At 40.9% G+C, this 19,025-nt stretch overlaps 3 protein-coding genes and 1 long non-coding RNA gene across 5 annotated transcripts in view; 3 read left to right on the top strand and 1 right to left on the bottom strand.

The window, feature by feature from the left end:
• Window positions 1-1,182: 1,182 nt before the first annotated feature.
• Window positions 1,183-4,831, top strand: LOC117247252 (pepsin A-like). The gene is made up of 9 exons (XM_033611657.2): window positions 1,183-1,282; window positions 1,528-1,678; window positions 1,772-1,889; window positions 3,215-3,333; window positions 3,554-3,750; window positions 3,853-3,969; window positions 4,087-4,228; window positions 4,369-4,467; window positions 4,558-4,831. The coding sequence occupies exons 1-9, from the start codon at window positions 1,227-1,229 to the stop codon at window positions 4,690-4,692; spliced, it is 1,134 nt and encodes a 377-aa protein (XP_033467548.1). The 5' UTR covers window positions 1,183-1,226; the 3' UTR covers window positions 4,693-4,831.
• On the bottom strand, window positions 1,514-3,755 carry LOC144459413 (uncharacterized). The gene is made up of 3 exons (XR_013488392.1): window positions 3,522-3,755; window positions 3,256-3,325; window positions 1,514-1,899 (listed from the first exon to the last, which is right to left on the bottom strand). It is a non-coding gene; the product is annotated as an uncharacterized LOC144459413 (long non-coding RNA).
• A 1,382-nt stretch (window positions 4,832-6,213) lies between the features above and the next one.
• On the top strand, window positions 6,214-12,824 carry LOC117247251 (PI-PLC X domain-containing protein 1-like). 2 transcript variants are annotated; one of them, XM_033611656.2, is made up of 9 exons: window positions 6,214-6,301; window positions 6,643-6,777; window positions 6,909-6,942; window positions 7,066-7,176; window positions 7,505-7,629; window positions 7,729-7,860; window positions 10,723-10,887; window positions 11,015-11,213; window positions 11,401-12,824. In XM_033611656.2, the coding sequence occupies exons 4-9, from the start codon at window positions 7,074-7,076 to the stop codon at window positions 11,640-11,642; spliced, it is 966 nt and encodes a 321-aa protein (XP_033467547.1). In that variant the 5' UTR covers window positions 6,214-6,301; window positions 6,643-6,777; window positions 6,909-6,942; window positions 7,066-7,073; the 3' UTR covers window positions 11,643-12,824. The 2 variants fall into 2 exon arrangements, with proteins under 2 accessions (XP_033467547.1, XP_078019244.1); XM_078163118.1 differs by having other exon boundaries at window positions 6,643-6,942.
• Window positions 12,825-15,450: 2,626 nt separating this feature from the next.
• Window positions 15,451-19,025, top strand: part of spata20 (spermatogenesis associated 20) — a 75,465-nt gene continuing 71,890 nt past the window's right edge. The window contains exon 1 of the mRNA XM_033611654.2: window positions 15,451-15,762. Within this exon, the coding sequence (XP_033467545.2) occupies window positions 15,563-15,762 (200 nt within the window). The 5' untranslated portion in view covers window positions 15,451-15,562. The remainder of the gene's footprint in view (window positions 15,763-19,025) is intronic.

Genomic DNA, 19,025 nt, shown 5'->3' with positions numbered 1-19,025 from the left:
AAAACAAGTAAAAGCACTTTAAAATCAATCCTAAAAGATACTGGAAGCCAGTGAAGGTTAGCTAAAACTGGGGTGATATGCTCTCTCTTTCTTGTAGAATTATCTCCTGTTTTGCTTGGGGACCAACTAATAAGATTTCGGTTTTGTCACCATTTAATTTAAGAAAATTGGTTTGCATCCACATGTCTACTGCAGCCAATCCAGATGTTAGATGACAGATGGATTGGTCATCACTTGGGTCTAGTGAAATATAAAGTTGGGTGTCATCTGTGTAGCTGTGGAAATTCAGGTTATGTTCTTTGATGATGTCACCTAATGGAAGCATGTACAATGAAAAAAGCAGAGGACCAAGGCAGCTACCCTGAGCAACACCAAACGGTAATTCATGTATCCCTGATACATGATCTCCCATAGTAACAAAAAACTTTCTTCCCGTTATATATGTTATATAATGTTATATAATAACATATATAACATTATATATGTAACGTTATATTGTCATAACACAATATATACACATAACATACTTGCAAAAATATGGCAAATACCCCAAAGAAAAGAACTGATATTTAAAACAAAGCATACTGATTTATTAGTAGCGTAATAGCATTTGGGGTACATAAATGCTGAGGAAAAAGTTTTTTTAAAAAAATGAACGTACAGAAAGTATACAAGAAAAACTAAAAATGCACAAAATGTAAGTATTATACACAATAAAATATTTAAATTTAAGTTGTTATGTTTCAGAGTCGTATCAGGAACATCATTCCACCTAATATCACCTTTTGACTTTGCTAAGAGAACCTTTGCTGTTTCTTTCAGTGGTTAGCACCTTCAACATGAACACAAATATTATACTGCACTAAAGTTATCCAAAAAGCTTTATCCAAAAGTTTGTGTTCCTTCCTTAATCATATAATTGACATTGTCTTAAGGTCAACGATTACTTTGTGCATTACTTATCTTTACTTATCACCTGTTCGTGTGTTTTGCCTTATCATTGTGTAATTATAAAATGTAAGTCCACCTGTATAAAAGAGGATGCATGTCTGTCTGTCAGCATCCAGGTTTTGGAGTCCACAGGTGAGTATACTCACAGTAGACCTACTATATTACTATTGCAATATTTCAGTTTGAATGGTTCTGTGAGGTGATCGACCTCAGTGACATGAGCTAAATTCGACTGAAATTCCTTCTCTTACACAGTTGACAGCTGAGCCGAGACAATGAAGTGGGCCATTGTTGTGTGTGCCATGGTGGCACTGTCAGAGTGCCTTGTCCAGTAAGTCAGCCTGACCAGTGCTGTTTTTTATTTTTCCTACTATGTAAACTGTATGTACTGTGCTCAAGAGTAAATCAGAATTTCAGTAAAGGCAGCTAGGTCAGGAGAAATTCTCTGTAATGTCCTAATATATGAGTACTGAAATGATTACAAGGACGAATACATCAGCAAAAAACTTCAACAGATCAAGAAAAGGCTTACAAATGTAGCTACAGAATTAAGTTGTTCCCTTTGGTAACACCTAGGGTCCCTCTGGAAAAGGGCAAGACAGCCAGGGAGATCCTGGAGGAGCAGGGTCTATGGGAGGAGTACAGGCTCAAGTACCCATACAACCCCATGGTCAAGTTCGATAATAGCTTTGCCGTGGGCACTGAGTCCATGACCAATGATGCTGATGTGAGTAACAGCTGCTAAAGCTTGAACAGACAAACTTTAATGAATGGCTGATTTTGATCATGAATAATGCTGGTATCTCCTCTTCATCTCCAGCTGGCTTACTTTGGAATCATCTCCATTGGAACTCCTCCTCAGTCCTTCAAGGTCGTCTTTGACACCGGCTCATCTAACCTGTGGGTGCCCTCCGTCTACTGCAGCAGCCCAGCCTGCAGTATGTAAAACTGCACATGCACATACATCAAACATTTAGACACATGTTAGATTCTGATAATGTTTTGCCATCTTACTTCCCTCACTGAAGGTATTTCCAACATTAACAGTTTGCACTGGTTATCTAAAATGATTGCAAGACTTTCCTGTCAGTGTTAGGGTTAGGGATTTCTTGAAGTCTTGCCAGTCTTGACTGACATTTAAAGTTGATACAGGATCACACAGAAGGCTGGCACATTTCAGCTGACCACCAAGGTCCCTGAGGGAACCAGGTGCTTATTCAAGCTAAACAGCATTGAATATAGGAAAAACCAGATGACATCGAAATCCCATGGGTAGGGCTAGAGTGGTCTGATATTCCTAAAATAGGATTTAGAAGCATTCAAAAGTGAGTATGGTTAGTATCAGGGCTGTTGTAAAGACCAGCTTAATCAAGCCCAAGTCAACTCCAAGACCAGGTCCAGTCGAGTCTGAGTCAAGCCCAAATATAAGTTTAAGGACTACTACAGGTCTCTGCAGGTATGTTAACTGATATGATATCCCGTTCTTTGTGGTTGGTAAAACAAATTCAATTATGGTGGAATTTGTGGACATTTTGCCATCCAATGTTAGCTGGTGTAGCTAACTAGTGACTTGCTGTGAGTGATGTTACAGTTAGCAGACTGTGGCAGCAAGTGCTGGGCTCAGAGTCAGTGTTGCTTGCAAAACTGGGCCAGTGCCAGAGAGAAAGAAGCAGTGGGAGGGGTACTTTTTCCTGCATCGTGTTGGTAGGACCAGGCAATGCTCTGTACAACCTAACCTGAATCAGCAGCCAGCAACAACTGGATAAGTTCTCAATAAGCCAAGAATGAGACCAAGAGAATACGGAGTCCAACAAGGCCTGAGACCAAGACAAGTGCAAGACTTCAAAAAAGTGGTGTCAAGCTGGACTTGAGACCAAGACCAGACTCAAGTACTACAGCCCTGGTTAGTATTTCAGCTGAATTTTGGGTGAGGGGATAAGAACCTGAGATAGCTATACGTGGATGAGAGGTCAAGATCTTCCAGAGGACACACAGTCCGTGGGAGCTTTTCTGTGCCACTTTTATAAATTTGCTTTGTATCTGACATTGTACATTTTCGAATAGCAATTGCATAGGTCTGTTGCTTCTTTGCTGCTTAACTGTTTAAATATCTTACTGTACTTTCATCGTTTTGACTGTCACTTGCATAATTTTCTTGTGACTCCTGCTAAAGTGCACATCAAAAAAAAAAAAAAAAAGTGAATTCACGCTGTAACAGCAAATTTAAATTAGATGTTTTTTTTCACAATCTCTACCTTCCTAGACAACCATGACAAGTTTAACCCCAGCCTAAGCAGTACCTACAGGCAAAACGGCGCTTCTCTCAGGATCCAATACGGCACCGGCAGCATGATTGGTTTCCTTGGATACGACACTGTGACGGTGAGAGACAGAAGCATAAAGGGTCACTTTTAATCAGAAAATGATTTTTATTCACAGTTCTAACAGAATGGTTATCACTGTGTCTAACCACTTTTAAGACATTGAGGTACCCAGATTCATTTACAACTGAATATCTTTAAAAAAGAAAAAGCAACAGAAGATACCATTGTAATTTAAGACGGTCTTACACTCCTGTGCTCTCTTTATGTTTGTCCATCAGGTGGGTGGGTTCGCTGTGCAGAACCAGATCTTCGGTTTGAGCACAAGTGAGGCTCCCTTCATGCAGTACATGCGTGCTGATGGTATCCTGGGCTTGGCATACCCACGCCTGTCTGCTTCCGGTGCTACACCTGTCTTCGACAACATGATGAAGCAGGGCCTGGTCAGCCAGGACCTGTTCTCTGTGTACCTGAGCTCGTAAGGACAGTCATAGCTTTGCAGTATCCTACTACTTACTTATACTAAGATAGCAACTAATTTCTAGTACATTTTTCAATAACTTCACACTTTTCTCCGTAGTAACGGTAACAGTGGCAGTGTGGTGACCTTTGGAGGAATTGACCCCAACCACTACTCTGGCTCCATCACCTGGATCCCCCTCTCTAGTGAGCTGTACTGGCAGATCACAGTAGACAGGTAAAGCCACAGATACAGCATCCCGCGTCCCCCGCAATTTAGCCAAACCAAATTGATATCGTCTGCAAAAGTGTTTGATATCTGCTTGATGCACGCATTGCTGTGTATCCCTTTCAGTGTTACCGTCAATGGCCAGGTTGTTGCTTGCAATGGCGGTTGCCAGGCTATCGTGGACACTGGCACTTCTCTGATTGTTGGACCTCAGAGCAGCATCAGCAACATCAACCAAGTGGTGGGAGCTTACAGCCAGAACGGAAACGTAAGTGCCAATAAAAGACATGGTGATTGACTGAAAAAGATTTCTTTAGCCTTACATTAAATACAGCTTAACCAAGTTAAAAATTGAACAGTGAATCAAATTCTGATATAATGTCATCCCTTTTATTTTCTCTCCCTCAGGATATGGTCAGCTGTAACAACATTGGCCAAATGCCTGATGTGACCTTCCACATCCAGGGACAGGAATTCACCCTTCCAAGCTCTGCCTACATTCGTCAGGTAACTGTTTGTCTCCCAGTGGGACTAATATTTTTTCATTTTACTATGCCTACTGTCTGGCTGAAATTCTTCTTTGAAAACCCCCCATAGTCTTACTATGGCTGCCATAGTGGCTTTGGCAATGGAGGAAGCAGCCTGTGGATCCTGGGTGATGTCTTCATCAGACAGTACTTCTCCATCTTTGACAGAGGCCAGAATAGGGTGGGTCTGGCCAGGGCTGCATAAGCTGCCTGAAGTCACCATGCTCAAGAGCCGTGAAACAATCATGTGTACCCTGTGATTTCCAACATGCCTAGACTTAAATCTTTTCCTTGGCCAATAACTAATGACATATCCTTAAATCCAATAAAAAGAGTTGAATCAATATGACTGGTGTTTTATTTAATTAAATAGAAATTACTCTAATTCTGTGTCTATGATAAGCTACTGTAACATATAATTTAACATAGAAACCTAACAGAACACATCCATTGATGTGGAGACACTACATGTAAAACATACATGAAACAGAATAACTTGTATGTAATAGATTTTTGATGGATGTTTTCCAATCCAACGTGTGCAGACACAATAAATCACCAGTGTGTTACATAGTGATTAGCACACTTTAAGTGAGTCTATGTAAGTATCTATTGCTGGCTTCAGTGGCCACAAGGGATAATGGTAAATGCTAAGGTCACAGAAGTTACTAAATGGCTGGGATTCTCATCTTCTAGCCTACTCCCTCAGTTGTTGGCTCCAGGTTCCCCTGGAACTGCTGTGTGTCCTTCTATAACCTATAAGTGGACCTTTGAGCTTAGCTTATTTTGTTACACTTATATAGCTTCATTTTAAGTTTTAATTAGTGTACATAGGATAAAAGTATAACAATCCCCAATGCAATAAAATTGTGTACGTCTTTAATTTCCTGCAACTATTCTTTTTACACATCTTACGGTCCATCACTAATGGGGTTTGTCCTACACTTGTGTTTAAAAGTGTGTACATTTATATTTCTTTTTTGAGTGACTTCTCAAGCTTCTCGACATGAATTGTATTTAAAACTGTGTAGCAAAAATAACTTATTTCGTTATGATTTTAGCACACTAATTTGAAATCAATCCTAGGGACTGTAGTACTTTCTTGTCCTACAGCATTTAGGCTTGGTTGTAGTAGAAATCTTCACAATGGAGTATCAATGATTTAAAAAGACAATTTCATGTTGATCATGCTAACAATATTAGAATGAACCCTAACACAACATAAAGTTCCGGTCCTTGACAATGATTGGCTAAACTGGCTTTGTTGGCTCCATGTTGCCACCACAGATGTTTAGATGTTTCAGATGTTTAAAGTTGCTCAGTGTGGCATGAAGCCAAAAAGTTGAACTGCATGGGTGTAAAATTACCTTGGCCCATACAGCAGCAGCACTAGAGACTTAACAGACAGAGCCAGCTACTTCTGGTATAGCCCTCCACTAACTTGAATGGGGATAAAATGATTAAATTGCATGGCTGTTCTAGACTTTTGAAATGTAATTGGACTAAATGGATCAAATCCTGAAAGTGAAATTAGTCATTTTGCAGGGGTTGTGACACTCAAAAAATGTATTTACTGATTGACAGACGTCTCTTCCTCAGTTTAAGTATTTTTTGGCCTCAGGGCATCACGTGATGGACCAGAAATTCTAGATACCCGGTTTCGCCAGTATGGTAAACTGGCTTCAAAGCCTTGAAGCCAAGCCTTCACTGGGGCCTTGTTGCCACATATTTGTAAAGCAGCCAGCACTTTTCACACCGTCTGAGTGTTTCTTGGAAACCATACTAAATGTTGCTGAAGAACTAGATTGTTTGGGGTAAGAATGATTCTTTTCTATCAAAAAAAATATTGCATTATTGTGTGAAACAAGTTTTGTTGTAGTACCTGTATCATAAAAGCAGCAAACAACTTGAGGTCCTGATTTACAATGATTTTAGAACAGCCCAGGGGCGTTGTTAGTCACTCTGCCTAACAACTCTGTTCTAAAATTAGTGTAAATCACAGCCTGTTGTTTTATTCAATTTTGCCTAATATGACTAAATTATCAGATAACCAAAGCCTGTATTGATTTAGTGATTACATTTGCTTCTGGAGAACAACTTAGTCTGATAGAGTCACAAACATATTTTCTTTCCTGACTATTGTTACGTGATGTAGGTGCCCATTGATGGTATGAGGAAGGTTCACAAGAGGTCCCTATCCCTTTCATCAAACATTCCAGAACCAACTCTATTCTTAGGTTTCCTCATACAGTGAGCTTCCTGGTGACATAAACTTGTATGACTACAGCAGGTACACACTTTTCTCTCTTACTGTGGTGCTATCAAAGCAAAAACTTGAACACTGCAGCCTTTTAATGAGCAGCAATTTATGAAATATCAGTTCTTTGTATACTTCTGCACTGTCACATTTGAGGTAATAAGGAACCCAAGGAAGGCTGCAATCCACCTCAGCAAGGTAAGTTGTGTCCCTCTAAACTTTTGACCTTCATTATGTTTTTAATGGCAACCTATTCATCATCAGCTACAAATTACTGTATTGTTGATAAATTGAGGGCTGACTTTGAGTTGTTGTGTACAGAATTTGAGATGCCAATAAGAGGCAAAAGAGAAGTCACAAGCTACTGTGACTGGATGTCGCAACTGCCACCTCAGCTCCACAACATTCCTCTCTTTAATCTGGCCATACCAGGTATGACGATTATACGATTCAATTGCTTACTGTACATTGCTACTGCACAGCACTTTGCATACTTTTGACAGTGTATAGTTCAAGTACATTGCAATTAACTTATTGTCACTTTCATGTGAAAAATGTGCATCATTTAAAGCCTTTATTCAGCTTCCTAAAATATTTTATTTTCAGATTTGTTTTTAAATTATAAAAATGAAAGACAAAAATCCAAATTACCAAATTTGGAAATATAAATTTTTCCCCCTGGACAACAATGATATGGGGTTTATTAAAACAGTACCATTGCCATGATACATTTGTGTGTATGTGTGTGTTTGGTATTTAGGTAGCCATGACTCAATGAGTTATGACTTGGACATTAACTCCTCTATAATAGAGCCCAACGGCCTGAAAAGACTGAGCAAGATTTACTGTATACGTGAAATAGTGCGCAGATGGGCAACCACTCAGGTAACGTACGTTTAAAACCCATCAGTACCCACTGTATTTGTACATTTAAAAAATATAGAGGGGTGCATTTGTTTGACTGTTGTCATGGCTTTGCTGCAGGAGGAGACCATCACAAACCAGCTGGATGCAGGAGTTCGCTACTTTGACCTGAGGGTCGCTCGCAAGCCAAACGACACCGACCCCACCAGGCTTTACTTTTATCATGGGCTGTACACACGCACTGATGTGGAGGTAAAGATGGAAAGGTCATATATAACCAAAACAACATTGCCTCTTTTCATTATTTGTACACATGGGCCAGAAAATAGGCCCCTGGGCACGATATACAAAAGGCCTCACCACCTCTTCTACTTAGGAGCAAGACACATAGACTTCGTGGTAGTTTTGGCTCTTTTATCTGTACTATATAATGACGAAAACTCTGTCTGTCTGTGTGTGTGTCTGTGTGTCTGTTCCACGTTTTTCTCCTCACTAGCTATGTTTCCATCCAAAAGTGATTTGAATCACTGGGAAATGCGCATTAAAAGAAATACGAATCCTGTGTGTTTCCATTAAATGTACGGACTTTGGTGAAAACTACGAACTTGCGCGAGTTTTCTGGCGGTTGGTAACCAGCTTATAAATGCATTACCGCCTTCCCGACCCAGAGTGTGGATATCACCATGGAGAGAGGTGCGCTACGTCAGACTTGATTCGAACATAACTGTTTCCATCCCCCGTTTTGCGAATCAACATTTTTTCGAATCAACCAAAACCCAGCTAAAGGGAGCGTATTTTAGTTTGTGCGAATCAGGGGATTTTAATTCGAATTTTGGCGTTTCCATCATAATTTCCCAATGCAATACTTCTAGATGCGCATCTAAACAGGCTGATGGAAACATGGCTACTGACTTGGTCAATCCATGTGAAATTTGGCACAGTGGTAGAGGGTAATGGGAGGATGCGAATGAAGCAATATTACATCAATTGGACAAAGGGGGGCACTATAGCAACCGATTGCAAACTTTGAATGGGCATATCTCATGCTCTGTATGTCGTAGAGACATGAAACTTTGCACAGAGATGCCTCTCTTCATGATGAACAAATTTGCCAAAGACCCCATAACTTCCAGCTATATAGATTTTCCTCCATTTTGAATTTTAACTTAAAATTGATCTCTTCCTAGGAAGTTTGACCGATCTGCATGAAACTCGGTGAACATAATCTAGGGACCAATATCTAAAGTTCCCTCTTGGCAAATGTTGGAAAACTTACTAAAACTGAGCTTCTATAAGGCAATGAATATTGAGGAGGGCGTGGCTCATCACATAAAGGTGTATAACATCTCAAGGGTTTCACCGATCACCACGCAACTTTGTAGGCATATGACCACACATAATCTGAGGGGACTCCTCCATTATTGACCCCATCAAACAAAATGGGGGCGCTAGAGAGCTAATTTCTTATCGATTTTTACTAAACTTGGTCGATATGTAGAACAGGACACCTCAAGGTGATCGGACAAATTTAACTCTAATTGGTAACCGGGTGGCGCTATAACAACAGAAAAATGCTTAAAAATGGCTAAAATGCGACCGATCGCTGTGGCTCCCCCTGTGGCCAAATGTTGTTGTTTTTTTGGTATAACTAAGTCATGATATGGTATGCTGTACACAATCACGGAAACTGTGTCATTCTGTCAGTCAGTCATTCTGTCTGTCCCATGTTTTTCTACTCACTGACGTGGTCAATCTATGTGAAACTGCACATAGGCATTAAGGATTGGCACAGGTAGAAGGTGACAAAGCTGCCAGTGGGAATGGATGGACTAGTTTTGTTTGTTTTGCATCTCTTTGTAGTCTGTGTGCATCTTTTTGGGGTTAATGTTGTGTCTCTTTGTATTTATTCTGTGTCTCTTTGAGGTATATTTGTGTCTTTTTTGGTATTTTTTCTGTGCCTTTGTATTTCCTTCGCATGTGTGCTTATCTTGTGTGTCTTTTCTGTCATTTTGTCTCTCTTTGAAGTATATTTGTGTCTCTTTGTAGTTCATTTGCATCTCTTTGAAGTTATTTTGAGTCTCTTTGAGGTATATCTGTGTCTGTAGTTGTTTTGTGTCTCTTAGTAGTTAATTTGCATCTCTCTGAAGTTATTTTGTGTCTCTTTGAGGTATATTTGTGTCTTTTTGTAGTTTTTTGTGTCTCTTTGTAGTTCATCTGCATCGCTTTGTAGCTATTTTTGTCTCTATGAAGTCATTTTTTGTCTGAGGTATATTTGTGTCTGCTCAGTGGGTCTCTTTGTAGTTCCTTTGTATTTCTCTGCAGTCATTTTGTGTCTTTTAGAGGTCAGTACATGTCAATTTGAATGACATTTTGCAGGTGACCAAGGGGGCCCCTGACATTATGTGCCCCTGGGCCTATGCTCTGTAGGCCCAATTAGTAATCCATCTATGTTTATACATCAATAAATATTTAGGAGGAAATCAATCTTTGTGGATCATAAGTGATCTGTGGTATCAGGACTTTTTACTTTATAGGCTTCCAGTATTTTTAAACCGTTAACTTTTATTTCAATAAATGTATAAATAAAGAAACAAACAACAAAAATAACGTACAGAAAATATGACATAGCAAATAGCCAAATAGATAAGACATATAATGTGCCTAAAAAAAAAACTTTTAAATGACATTTTAGAGATTTTTGGTATGGGGGGCATATGAGAGGGGACATGAACTCATGACCTCAGTATTTCTGAAATCCTGGGTATGGCCCTGAACGTTGCTGTGTTACATCAGTCAGCAAAAGATTTCATCATCCCTCTCAAGTTTAGACAAAAGTTGACTCATTGTGCATAACAGAGGTCAGATGAGATCAGAATAACTTAGTAACTTTTGCAGTTGGTTTGCAGTTGAGCTATTTTTGATATTTGACCATCCATTAACATTTTACCATGAGCAATAAAAAAATCCAAATGATCCAATAAAATGTAGAGCATTTTACTTTTAAATAAGTCGAACCAAATGAAAAAGTATATCAAAGTAAAGAGGTACAATGGAAACGATATCTATAATTGATGCCAACTGTATTAAAAACTTTCCTTCTGCCATTGTGATCAGACTGTTCTCAGGGTCATGAACGACTGGGCAGAGAAGCACCCCAAAGAGATCCTAATCCTGGCTTTATCCAACTTCAAAGGGTTCGACAAAAATAACGAAGATAAGCTCCACAGCCATCTTATCAGCTTCATCAAGACCTTGTTTGGAGCCAAACTCCGTGAAAGGGTAAAGTATACTGAAACTTTCCATTAAGATCAATAAGTAAACATATATTTAAAGTACCTACAGTAAGATGGTTTTCACATAAAAACAACTTGAGCTTAATACGACTTCCATAATAAAATCTTTTAAGGTATCACACCGGGAAATCATCCCTACACTGAAGAGGTGCTGGGACAAAGGCACGAACGTTATAGTGTCATATGATCATCCGGCACAACAGCACTTTGAGCTATGGAGTAAAATACCTTATTACTACAGCAACAGTATGGACACCACAAAAGTTGAAATGGAAATTCGGCGGGTTTTGGAAACAGCACGGCCATTTCAGTGTGAGTTTTCTCTGCTTTTGTGGCTCAATGAGCTGTTGTTAACAATAAGGGGTTCGCTTTCTACATGGTGACAAGGGCTGATAATGTCTTCATTGCTGTTATTTATGAATAACTGAGCCATTTTAAAAATGATGTTCTGTTCCATGAAATGATTGCTGAGTTTTCATTTGCCCTCCATGACCTGCAGGTTTCTTTGTGTGTGGCCTGAACCTGACACTGCCAAGTAATGTCAAGATACTCTTGTACATCCTTCGCTTTTGTGACAACTTTGCCAACGTCGTACAGAGGAGTCTGCCAAGGCTGCTGCGGTGGGTCAAACAGCAAGGTCGCAAAACACCTATGAACATTGTGGGCTCAGACTTGGTGACTCGTGACGACTTTGTCTCAACGATTGTCAATCTCAATACTTTGAAGAATGTGAAAGCATAGTGGAAACACATTCCACTTTGTTCTTTTGTTTTTTCTTTGAAGGGGAGACTGGGTATGGTTGTAACACTGATTTTTTGTGTTAGAGCTGTCAAATTTTGGCATCAAGCATCCTTATTTCTTAAATAAGACTGTAGAATTAAAAACCATACACTAACAAAAAATACACTAAGTAAAACTAATAACCAATTCCCACTAAGGTCTAACATGCTAACTTGCACCTTTCTGATGCTCAGTGAGTCAAAAATACAAGTGTGCTGCCTCAATCAAGACATCGTCTTGCTGCACATTGAAGACTTTTTGACTGCTGTGATCTCCCACAAAGGACAGCTGTGTTGATCCAGCCCGTTTTCACTCCCACTCGTCACTGCTTTGTCACATATTGACGCATAAAGGGACCTTTTGTGGTTTGATACGCACATGGGGGATTCTATTTCTGATGCCGCCGACAACAACTGAACTCATCAAATACTGCTGCTTTGTCAGTGAATGTTGGCATCACTTCACAGCAGTACAATACGCACTGAGGGGCGGCTATTTCTGAAGCTGCTGGAAAGTACCAACATATAAAGTGTGAAAACGTCCCTATAGGGTGGATGGTACAAGGAAACACCGGACTTTCACCCAGGAGCCTGCAGTTTCCCATGTGAACCCAAAAGTCAATGGAGATATTTTAACAACAATGTAGTGTGCTAGTATGTGCAGCATGCTACACCAGTGACATATGTCCCATTATGTATGTCGGGTGAAATGACATTATGTTAGTAAGAATTGTACTTATTTTAAACCAAACCATGATGTTTTTTATTAACCTTACCACGTGCTTTTGTAGCCTAAACTTAACCAGGAAGTTTTGTTGCATAAACCCAAGGAAATAATCATAAAACAAAGTGTTAAACTATGTAGTAAGTTTATTTTGATAAAGACTGTATGTATGGAGTTAGCAGAAACTGTACATTTCCTCACAATACATGTAACGATCATCAATCAAGACTGTCTGTGAATATCTAAAACAGACACATGAGGCTACAGTTACAGGTGATATTCTAGCACCACCTATTGGATGTTCAGTGGTAGTGCACTTCTTGTAACGTCAGTAATCTCCCAGCATGCTTTGTGTGTGTTCCTTTCCACCTGTCACTGTTGCATTCTGGACGGGTGCAACTAAAGCCTGTTGTCAACTAACATGATAGTCTGGCTCATCTTTGTCACACCACGAACCCAAACAGCTACCTAGCCTGTCATGTTTTGACATTCAGGTTCACTGTCAAAGTGGCGGTATTTGAAGAGTTGGGATGAGAATGAGTTGAATGAACCTCTTTCCTCAAAGCTTTGTTGTTGTTTTTTTTTTAATCTTTTTTGCATTATTATTATTTATCTATTATTATTTTGAGTATCTGCTCAATGTCACATGGTAGATAGAGTATTATTTGGGGACACACCTTAGCGTCTTTCCCTGCCTTACCTCATCTGATGCAGATTTAAGTACGTGTGCAAGCAGACCCCTGTCAGTTTTTCTCACCAACGCTCCTGGCAGGCTGAAAAAAGGAGTAAGATGGATAGAGAAAATGTTAGCCTACTTGTCACTGGGGTGCTAAAACCCAGGGGTGGAAATCCTGGGGGGGACAGGGGGGACATGACTCCCCCTTCAGTAAAGCTGCCCCCCCCCCCCCCAGAATAATTTGAGACACAATTAATAATTTTTGAACAATGCAGTAGTATTTATTAAAAGCACAATGTAAGCTGTGCTCATTATAATTGTGCAATAATGTGCTATTTAAATCTTAAAAGATTTAGCCCCCCCCCCCACTCCTAGTAGTGGTATATCCCACACTCTTTCCAATGGGCAGGGCTACTTGGCAGCAGTAGCAGCGTGTGGCTGGAACCGCTGCCCACATAGCGCATCGCAGGGTAAGATGTACACTCACACAGACACAATTTAACTCACACAAGTTACAACACATCCCATTTACTGTTACAACAAGTCCCAGGCCCAGGCTGATAATATAAACAACATTTCTCCTGCATTGTTCAAAAGCCTACTCAATTACGAGTGCCGCTAAGCTAAAAGCTAATGATTAAGCTCAGAGTTTAGTGATAGTCAGAGAGGACAGGAGAGAAAGAAGAGGGAGAGGACAGGACAAGAGCAGTCAGTGGCGGAGCGGCTCGTAGCTAATGGGTACCTGTCTGTAGGCTCTCCACCTGTCAGTGAGACAAACATGAAAGACGTGCAGTCTAACGGACGAGGAGCGGTCATTACGCGCGACTATTACGCACGGTGGTGACGGAGCGTAGCTAATGGGTACCTGTCTGTGGGCTCTCCACCTGTCAGTGAGACAAACATCAAAGACGTGCAGTCTAACCGACGAGGAGCAGTCATTACGCGCGACTATTACGCACTGTTGTGACGGAGCGTAGCTAATGGGTACCTGTCTGTAGGCTCTCCACCTGTCAGTGAGACAAACATCAAAGACGTGCAGTCTAACCGACGAGGAGCAGTCATTACGCGCAACTATTACGCACGGTTGTGAGGTGCGCAGCGGCAGATCTGACAGCACACTGTTTATAAACCAGTTTACCAGTTTAATTGCAGGAAATGTTTAGTTGTTAAGCCATTTCCCATAAGTATAGACATTCACTCTGCCTGTTGGAGAGATAGAGAGAAGATTAAAGCATCAAATTGCGGTAAAAGATGCTGTATGAAAGACAGGCTACAACTTTTTTTTCCTTGTCCCCCCCTGGAATTATTCTCTAAAATTTTACTGTTTATTGTTCCCCCCAGCTATGAAATGGGATTTTCGCCCCTGCTAAAACCATTCCCAATCCCGTCAGCCAGGGTTCAGCCAACTATTACAGCATGGTGGTTTGAAATGATCAGAGATGAAATGCCTCATGTTTTACCCGATCATAGTCTCTGATACAAGTTACATAATTCTAGGACCCTACAATACCAGAGTGATGACACTTCCATTGACTCCTGTGGTATGCTGAAGTTTAGCCTCACGCGCCCTCTAGTGGGGCATGAGGGCATTACCTTTCCGACCAGAAAAGCCATTCACTTACAGTATGTCTGATGCGCACTTGCTTGTAAGTTGATCAAAACGGCCTTGTTTTTACTTTTAGGTGTCTTGGTCATAGGGCCTATTAAGTCATGCTTATAATTTATTTCAAAATGTAGAGAGTAAGATTATGGTAGACACCTGTTTGTTTGTTTTTTACCTGTAAACGGATCACTGATGCTCCTATTTCGGTAGATTATGCTTTTAGGTTTGCCTGACTTTGTAAACGCACAAGAATTCCTGGTCGGCAGCAATGCAGCAATACTGAAGTTTAGTCAGTTCTTGGTCGGATATGCAACTCGCTATCCCGTCACTAGAGGGCACGTGACCAACTTTCCGCTTGACCAGTGTGTGTTGCTACTCTGGTATTGTAGGGTCCTACATAATTCTAACTTCAGCAGTATCAGGACCAATCAAAATATGGACTTTGTTGAAAAAATAGTTTCATTCCTGAAAATCAGTATTTTAGCTGCAATACTGCATACTTCTATAAAATTTAACATGCATGGTTAGGGAAGAAGGGGCCATACAATAAATGCATTAGGCTACATGACTCATTGGTTATCACTTTTTTCAAGTGGTGCCGTTACAACCACACCCAGTCTCCCCTAATTCTCTCCCCATTTCCCTTTACAATGCTTTCAATTACTTCCTTCTCTCAAAAACATTGATGTATTATTATAGAAACCAACACACTCTGATTGTTGTGAGTGTCCCTGACCTGTTGGCGCGCTGTCATGTGTCAACTCATGGTAGTGCAAAAAATGTTCACCTCATGCCTGGAAGTTTTGGCTGGTCTGTGGAAACAAAGTAGCTGACGCTAGCTCGCTAAATCAACTAAGCTAGACACTTTGCTGGATTAGGATGTTAAGACTAGCATGGCGTCGGTTGGCGTCCAGAAATAGCCGCGTGGAGCCTGCACGCCTTTTAACTGCAGCTTTCCTGGCAGCGGACGGTCTACAGCAGAGCTTGGGGGGTAACATTAGGTGTTTCAGACAATTTCCCCACCCACCAAGCGGCAGGTCACCGCTCCACCGCCATCCCCAGCCGGCCTACCACCTCAGGTAAAGCCACCACGGCTAATGGGTTGCTAACGGTAGATGTGCGTCACTTTGAGATGTTGCAGCAAACATGCCTGAGTTTACAACAAAGTGAATAAAGCGTTAACATGTTTGTGCTGTGTTTCTTGTCGCGTGGTAGCTGTTGCGACGATTGTTGGCGTGCTTTTGGACGAGTAGAGATGCGCTAAACTCCAATACAAAATCATACAATTTAATATTCCCCTAACGTTAACTTTAGCCAGGAGACTAGCTACTGTGATAACAGACATTTTACTAGGGTCCGAATGCCTTGTATGTTAATTCGGTGTAACTACACAAATCAACAAGCGACACTCTTTCCAGTAGTTTAGCAGCTATTTTAACCGTTTTCCCAGTTGCACTGCTAATGGTACAAACTAGCTAAGTGCTTTAGGGTTACATTTAGTAAAGTCAAATGCATTTTTCATAGCTATTTCTGCCGAATTTTAAGAAAATGTCTAAAATATCAGACAGTGTATTCAGTCATGTTTTTCGGCACATGTATTTTTGTTTATAAGCAAAGTAACATTCACGTAGCGAATATTTCAATGGGATTCGACATGACTGTCCTTGAGCAAACAGCTACGGTACTTGACAGCCACTGCAGCTGCAGGGAGCTGCTGAACAACCCTCTTCAATATCAGCTAACTGACAGCGTGATAAAACTTTATTCTAATAGCATGCATGGCGATTTATATAACTAGACTATTGTAGTGAAGTTAAACGTTAGGTAAGCTCCACACTGTCAAAGCATGGATTGCTCTTAATGAGTTAATATTACATCAGCAATCAGTGTTGCTCTTTTCTGTAACAGAAACTGCCATACACCTTTTTGACAGCAGAACATTTGACATGTTATAGCAGGAGAACCACAGTACATGTATCATTAGTTCGTGAGTGGCCAAAAACTTTATAATAATTACACCTGTGTTTTCCCTGCTGTGACATGCCAGTCTGTGTCATACAAAACATTTGTTAAGAGTGAAATATTATTGCACGGACACACATCTTTGCCTAGCATTAAAATGTGGAGCGGTTTTTCAGTTGGAGTTTAAATGAAGCTTAATAATACAGCCATTAGGGGTACCATATTCTCTGATTAGGATTGGCACCATCAGTGTAAAGGCTAACGCAAGAGCAATGCAATCATTTTCTTATACATCGCTGTTAAAGCATTTTTCAACCTGGACCATATTTCCTTATGTTTTTGTGTCAAAGATTGCTTTCACACCTGTAATTCAGGTTATCTGGTTCAGCCTCTGTTCACACTGACTTTTTACAAATGAATCAAGAGGAGTAAACATGAGCTTCCACCGACTGACAGGTAACTCCTTGATTGGACAGTTTTGGTGTTTGTCATCCTGCAACATCAGGACCCACGTGAAGAAATCAAATTCTGGTGACTGACAGAAGTGTATGTAGCCCTGTTCAGCTTCTCAAGCATTTATACTTGTAGTCTTTGGTGTCACAAAGAGCTGATGGAGAAAGAACTGATTGTAAGCATTATTAGTAGGCTATTATTACACTGCAAATTGATTTCATGTTATGAATGTGACTAATACAGAGACAGGATGAAAAGAAGGTGTCTTGTACAGCAATGACTCGGGGCTTAATACTTTTGGATCACTGTCATGCTTTTTAACAGAGTTAATGAACCGACAATGTACACATGGTTGGATACAATCACGGCAGTTTTACCAGCCTTTTAATCAGGCAAAATACCCGTGCTGATGGGCATCTGATCAGGATGCCTCCTGGGTGCCTCCCGTTAAAGGTGTTCGGGCATTTCCCACGGATAGGATTCTCCGGGGTAGACCCAGGAAACGCGGGAGGGATTACATATCTCGTCTGGCCTGGGAACACCTCGGGATCCCTTCAGGAGTAGCTGGAAAGTGTTGCTGGGGAGAGGGACGTCTGGGGTGCATTGCTTGGCCGGCTCCCTCTGTGACCTGGCCCGGGATAAGCAGATGAAGATGGATGGATGATGGGCATATGTGTTATTATGGTTACACATACAGTACAAGCCAAAAGTTTGGACACACTTTCTCATTCAATGCGTTTTCTTTATTTTCATGACTATTTACATTGTAGATTCTCACTGAAGGCATCAAAACTATGAATGAACACATGTGGAGTTAAGTACTTAACAAAAAAAGGTGAAATAACTGAAAACATGTTTTATATTCTAGTTTCTTCAAAATAGCCACCCTTTGCTCTGATTACTGCTTTGCACACTCTTGGCATTCTCTCCATGAGCTTCAAGAGGTAGTCACCTGAAATGGTTTCCACTTCACAGGTGTGCCTTATCAGGGTTAATTAGTGGAATTTCTTGCTTTATCAATGGGGTTGGGACCATCAGTTGTGTTGTGCAGAAGTCAGGTTAATACACAGCCGACAGCCCTATTGGACAACTGTTAAAATTCATATTATGGCAAGCACCAATCAGCTAACTAAAGAAAAACGAGTGGCCATCATTACTTTAAGAAATGAAGGTCAGTCAGTCCGGAAAATTGCAAAAACTTTAAATGTGTCCCCAAGTGGAGTCGCAAAAACCATCAAGCGCTACAACGAAACTGGCACACATGAGGACCGACCCAGGAAAGGAAGACCAAGAGTCACCTCTGCTTCTGAGGATAAGTTCATCCGAGTCACCAGCCTCAGAAATCGCAAGTTAACAGCAGCTCAGATCAGAGACCAGATGAATGCAACACAGAGTTCTAGCAGCAGACCCATCTCTTGAACAACTGTTAAGAGGAGACTGCGCGAATCAGGCCTTCATGGTCAAATAGCTGCTAGGAAACCACTGCTAAGGAGAGGCAACAAGCAGAAGAGATTTGTTTGGGCCAAGAAACACAAGGAATGGACATTAGACCAGTGGAAATCTGTGCTTTGGTCTGATGAGTCCAAATTTGAGATCTTTGGTTCCAACCGCCGTGTCTTTGTGAGACGCAGAAAAGGTGAACGGATGGATTCCACATGCCTGGTTCCCACTGTGAAGCATGGAGGAGGAGGTGTGATGGTGTGGGGGTGTTTTGCTGGTGACACTGTTGGGGATTTATTCAAAATTGAAGGCACACTGAACCAGCATGGCTACCACAGCATCCTGCAGCGACATGCCATCCCATCCGGTTTGCGTTTAGTTGGACAATCATTTATTTTTCAACAGGACAATGACCCCAAACACACCTCCAGGCTGTGTAAGGGCTATTTGACCAAGAAGGAGAGTGATGGAGTGCTGCGGCAGATGA

Source organism: Epinephelus lanceolatus, chromosome 21 (assembly GCF_041903045.1).
Source record: "Epinephelus lanceolatus isolate andai-2023 chromosome 21, ASM4190304v1, whole genome shotgun sequence".
In the NCBI taxonomy this organism is placed as follows: domain Eukaryota; kingdom Metazoa; phylum Chordata; class Actinopteri; order Perciformes; family Serranidae; genus Epinephelus; species Epinephelus lanceolatus.
This window is presented reverse-complemented; position numbering and strand designations above follow the sequence as displayed.

Coding starts and splice junctions, on each gene's coding strand:
- LOC117247251 (XM_033611656.2), top strand. CDS start 7,074: ATGCCAATAAGAGGCAAAAGAGAAGTCACAAGCTACTGTGACTGGATG. Junction 7,861..10,722: donor ACACACGCACTGATGTGGAG/GTAAAGATGGAA, acceptor CATTGTGATCAG/ACTGTTCTCAGGGTCATGAA. Junction 10,888..11,014: donor GAGCCAAACTCCGTGAAAGG/GTAAAGTATACT, acceptor AAATCTTTTAAG/GTATCACACCGGGAAATCAT.
- LOC117247252 (XM_033611657.2), top strand. CDS start 1,227: ATGAAGTGGGCCATTGTTGTGTGTGCCATGGTGGCACTGTCAGAGTGC. Junction 3,334..3,553: donor TTGGATACGACACTGTGACG/GTGAGAGACAGA, acceptor TTTGTCCATCAG/GTGGGTGGGTTCGCTGTGCA. Junction 4,229..4,368: donor CTTACAGCCAGAACGGAAAC/GTAAGTGCCAAT, acceptor TCTCTCCCTCAG/GATATGGTCAGCTGTAACAA.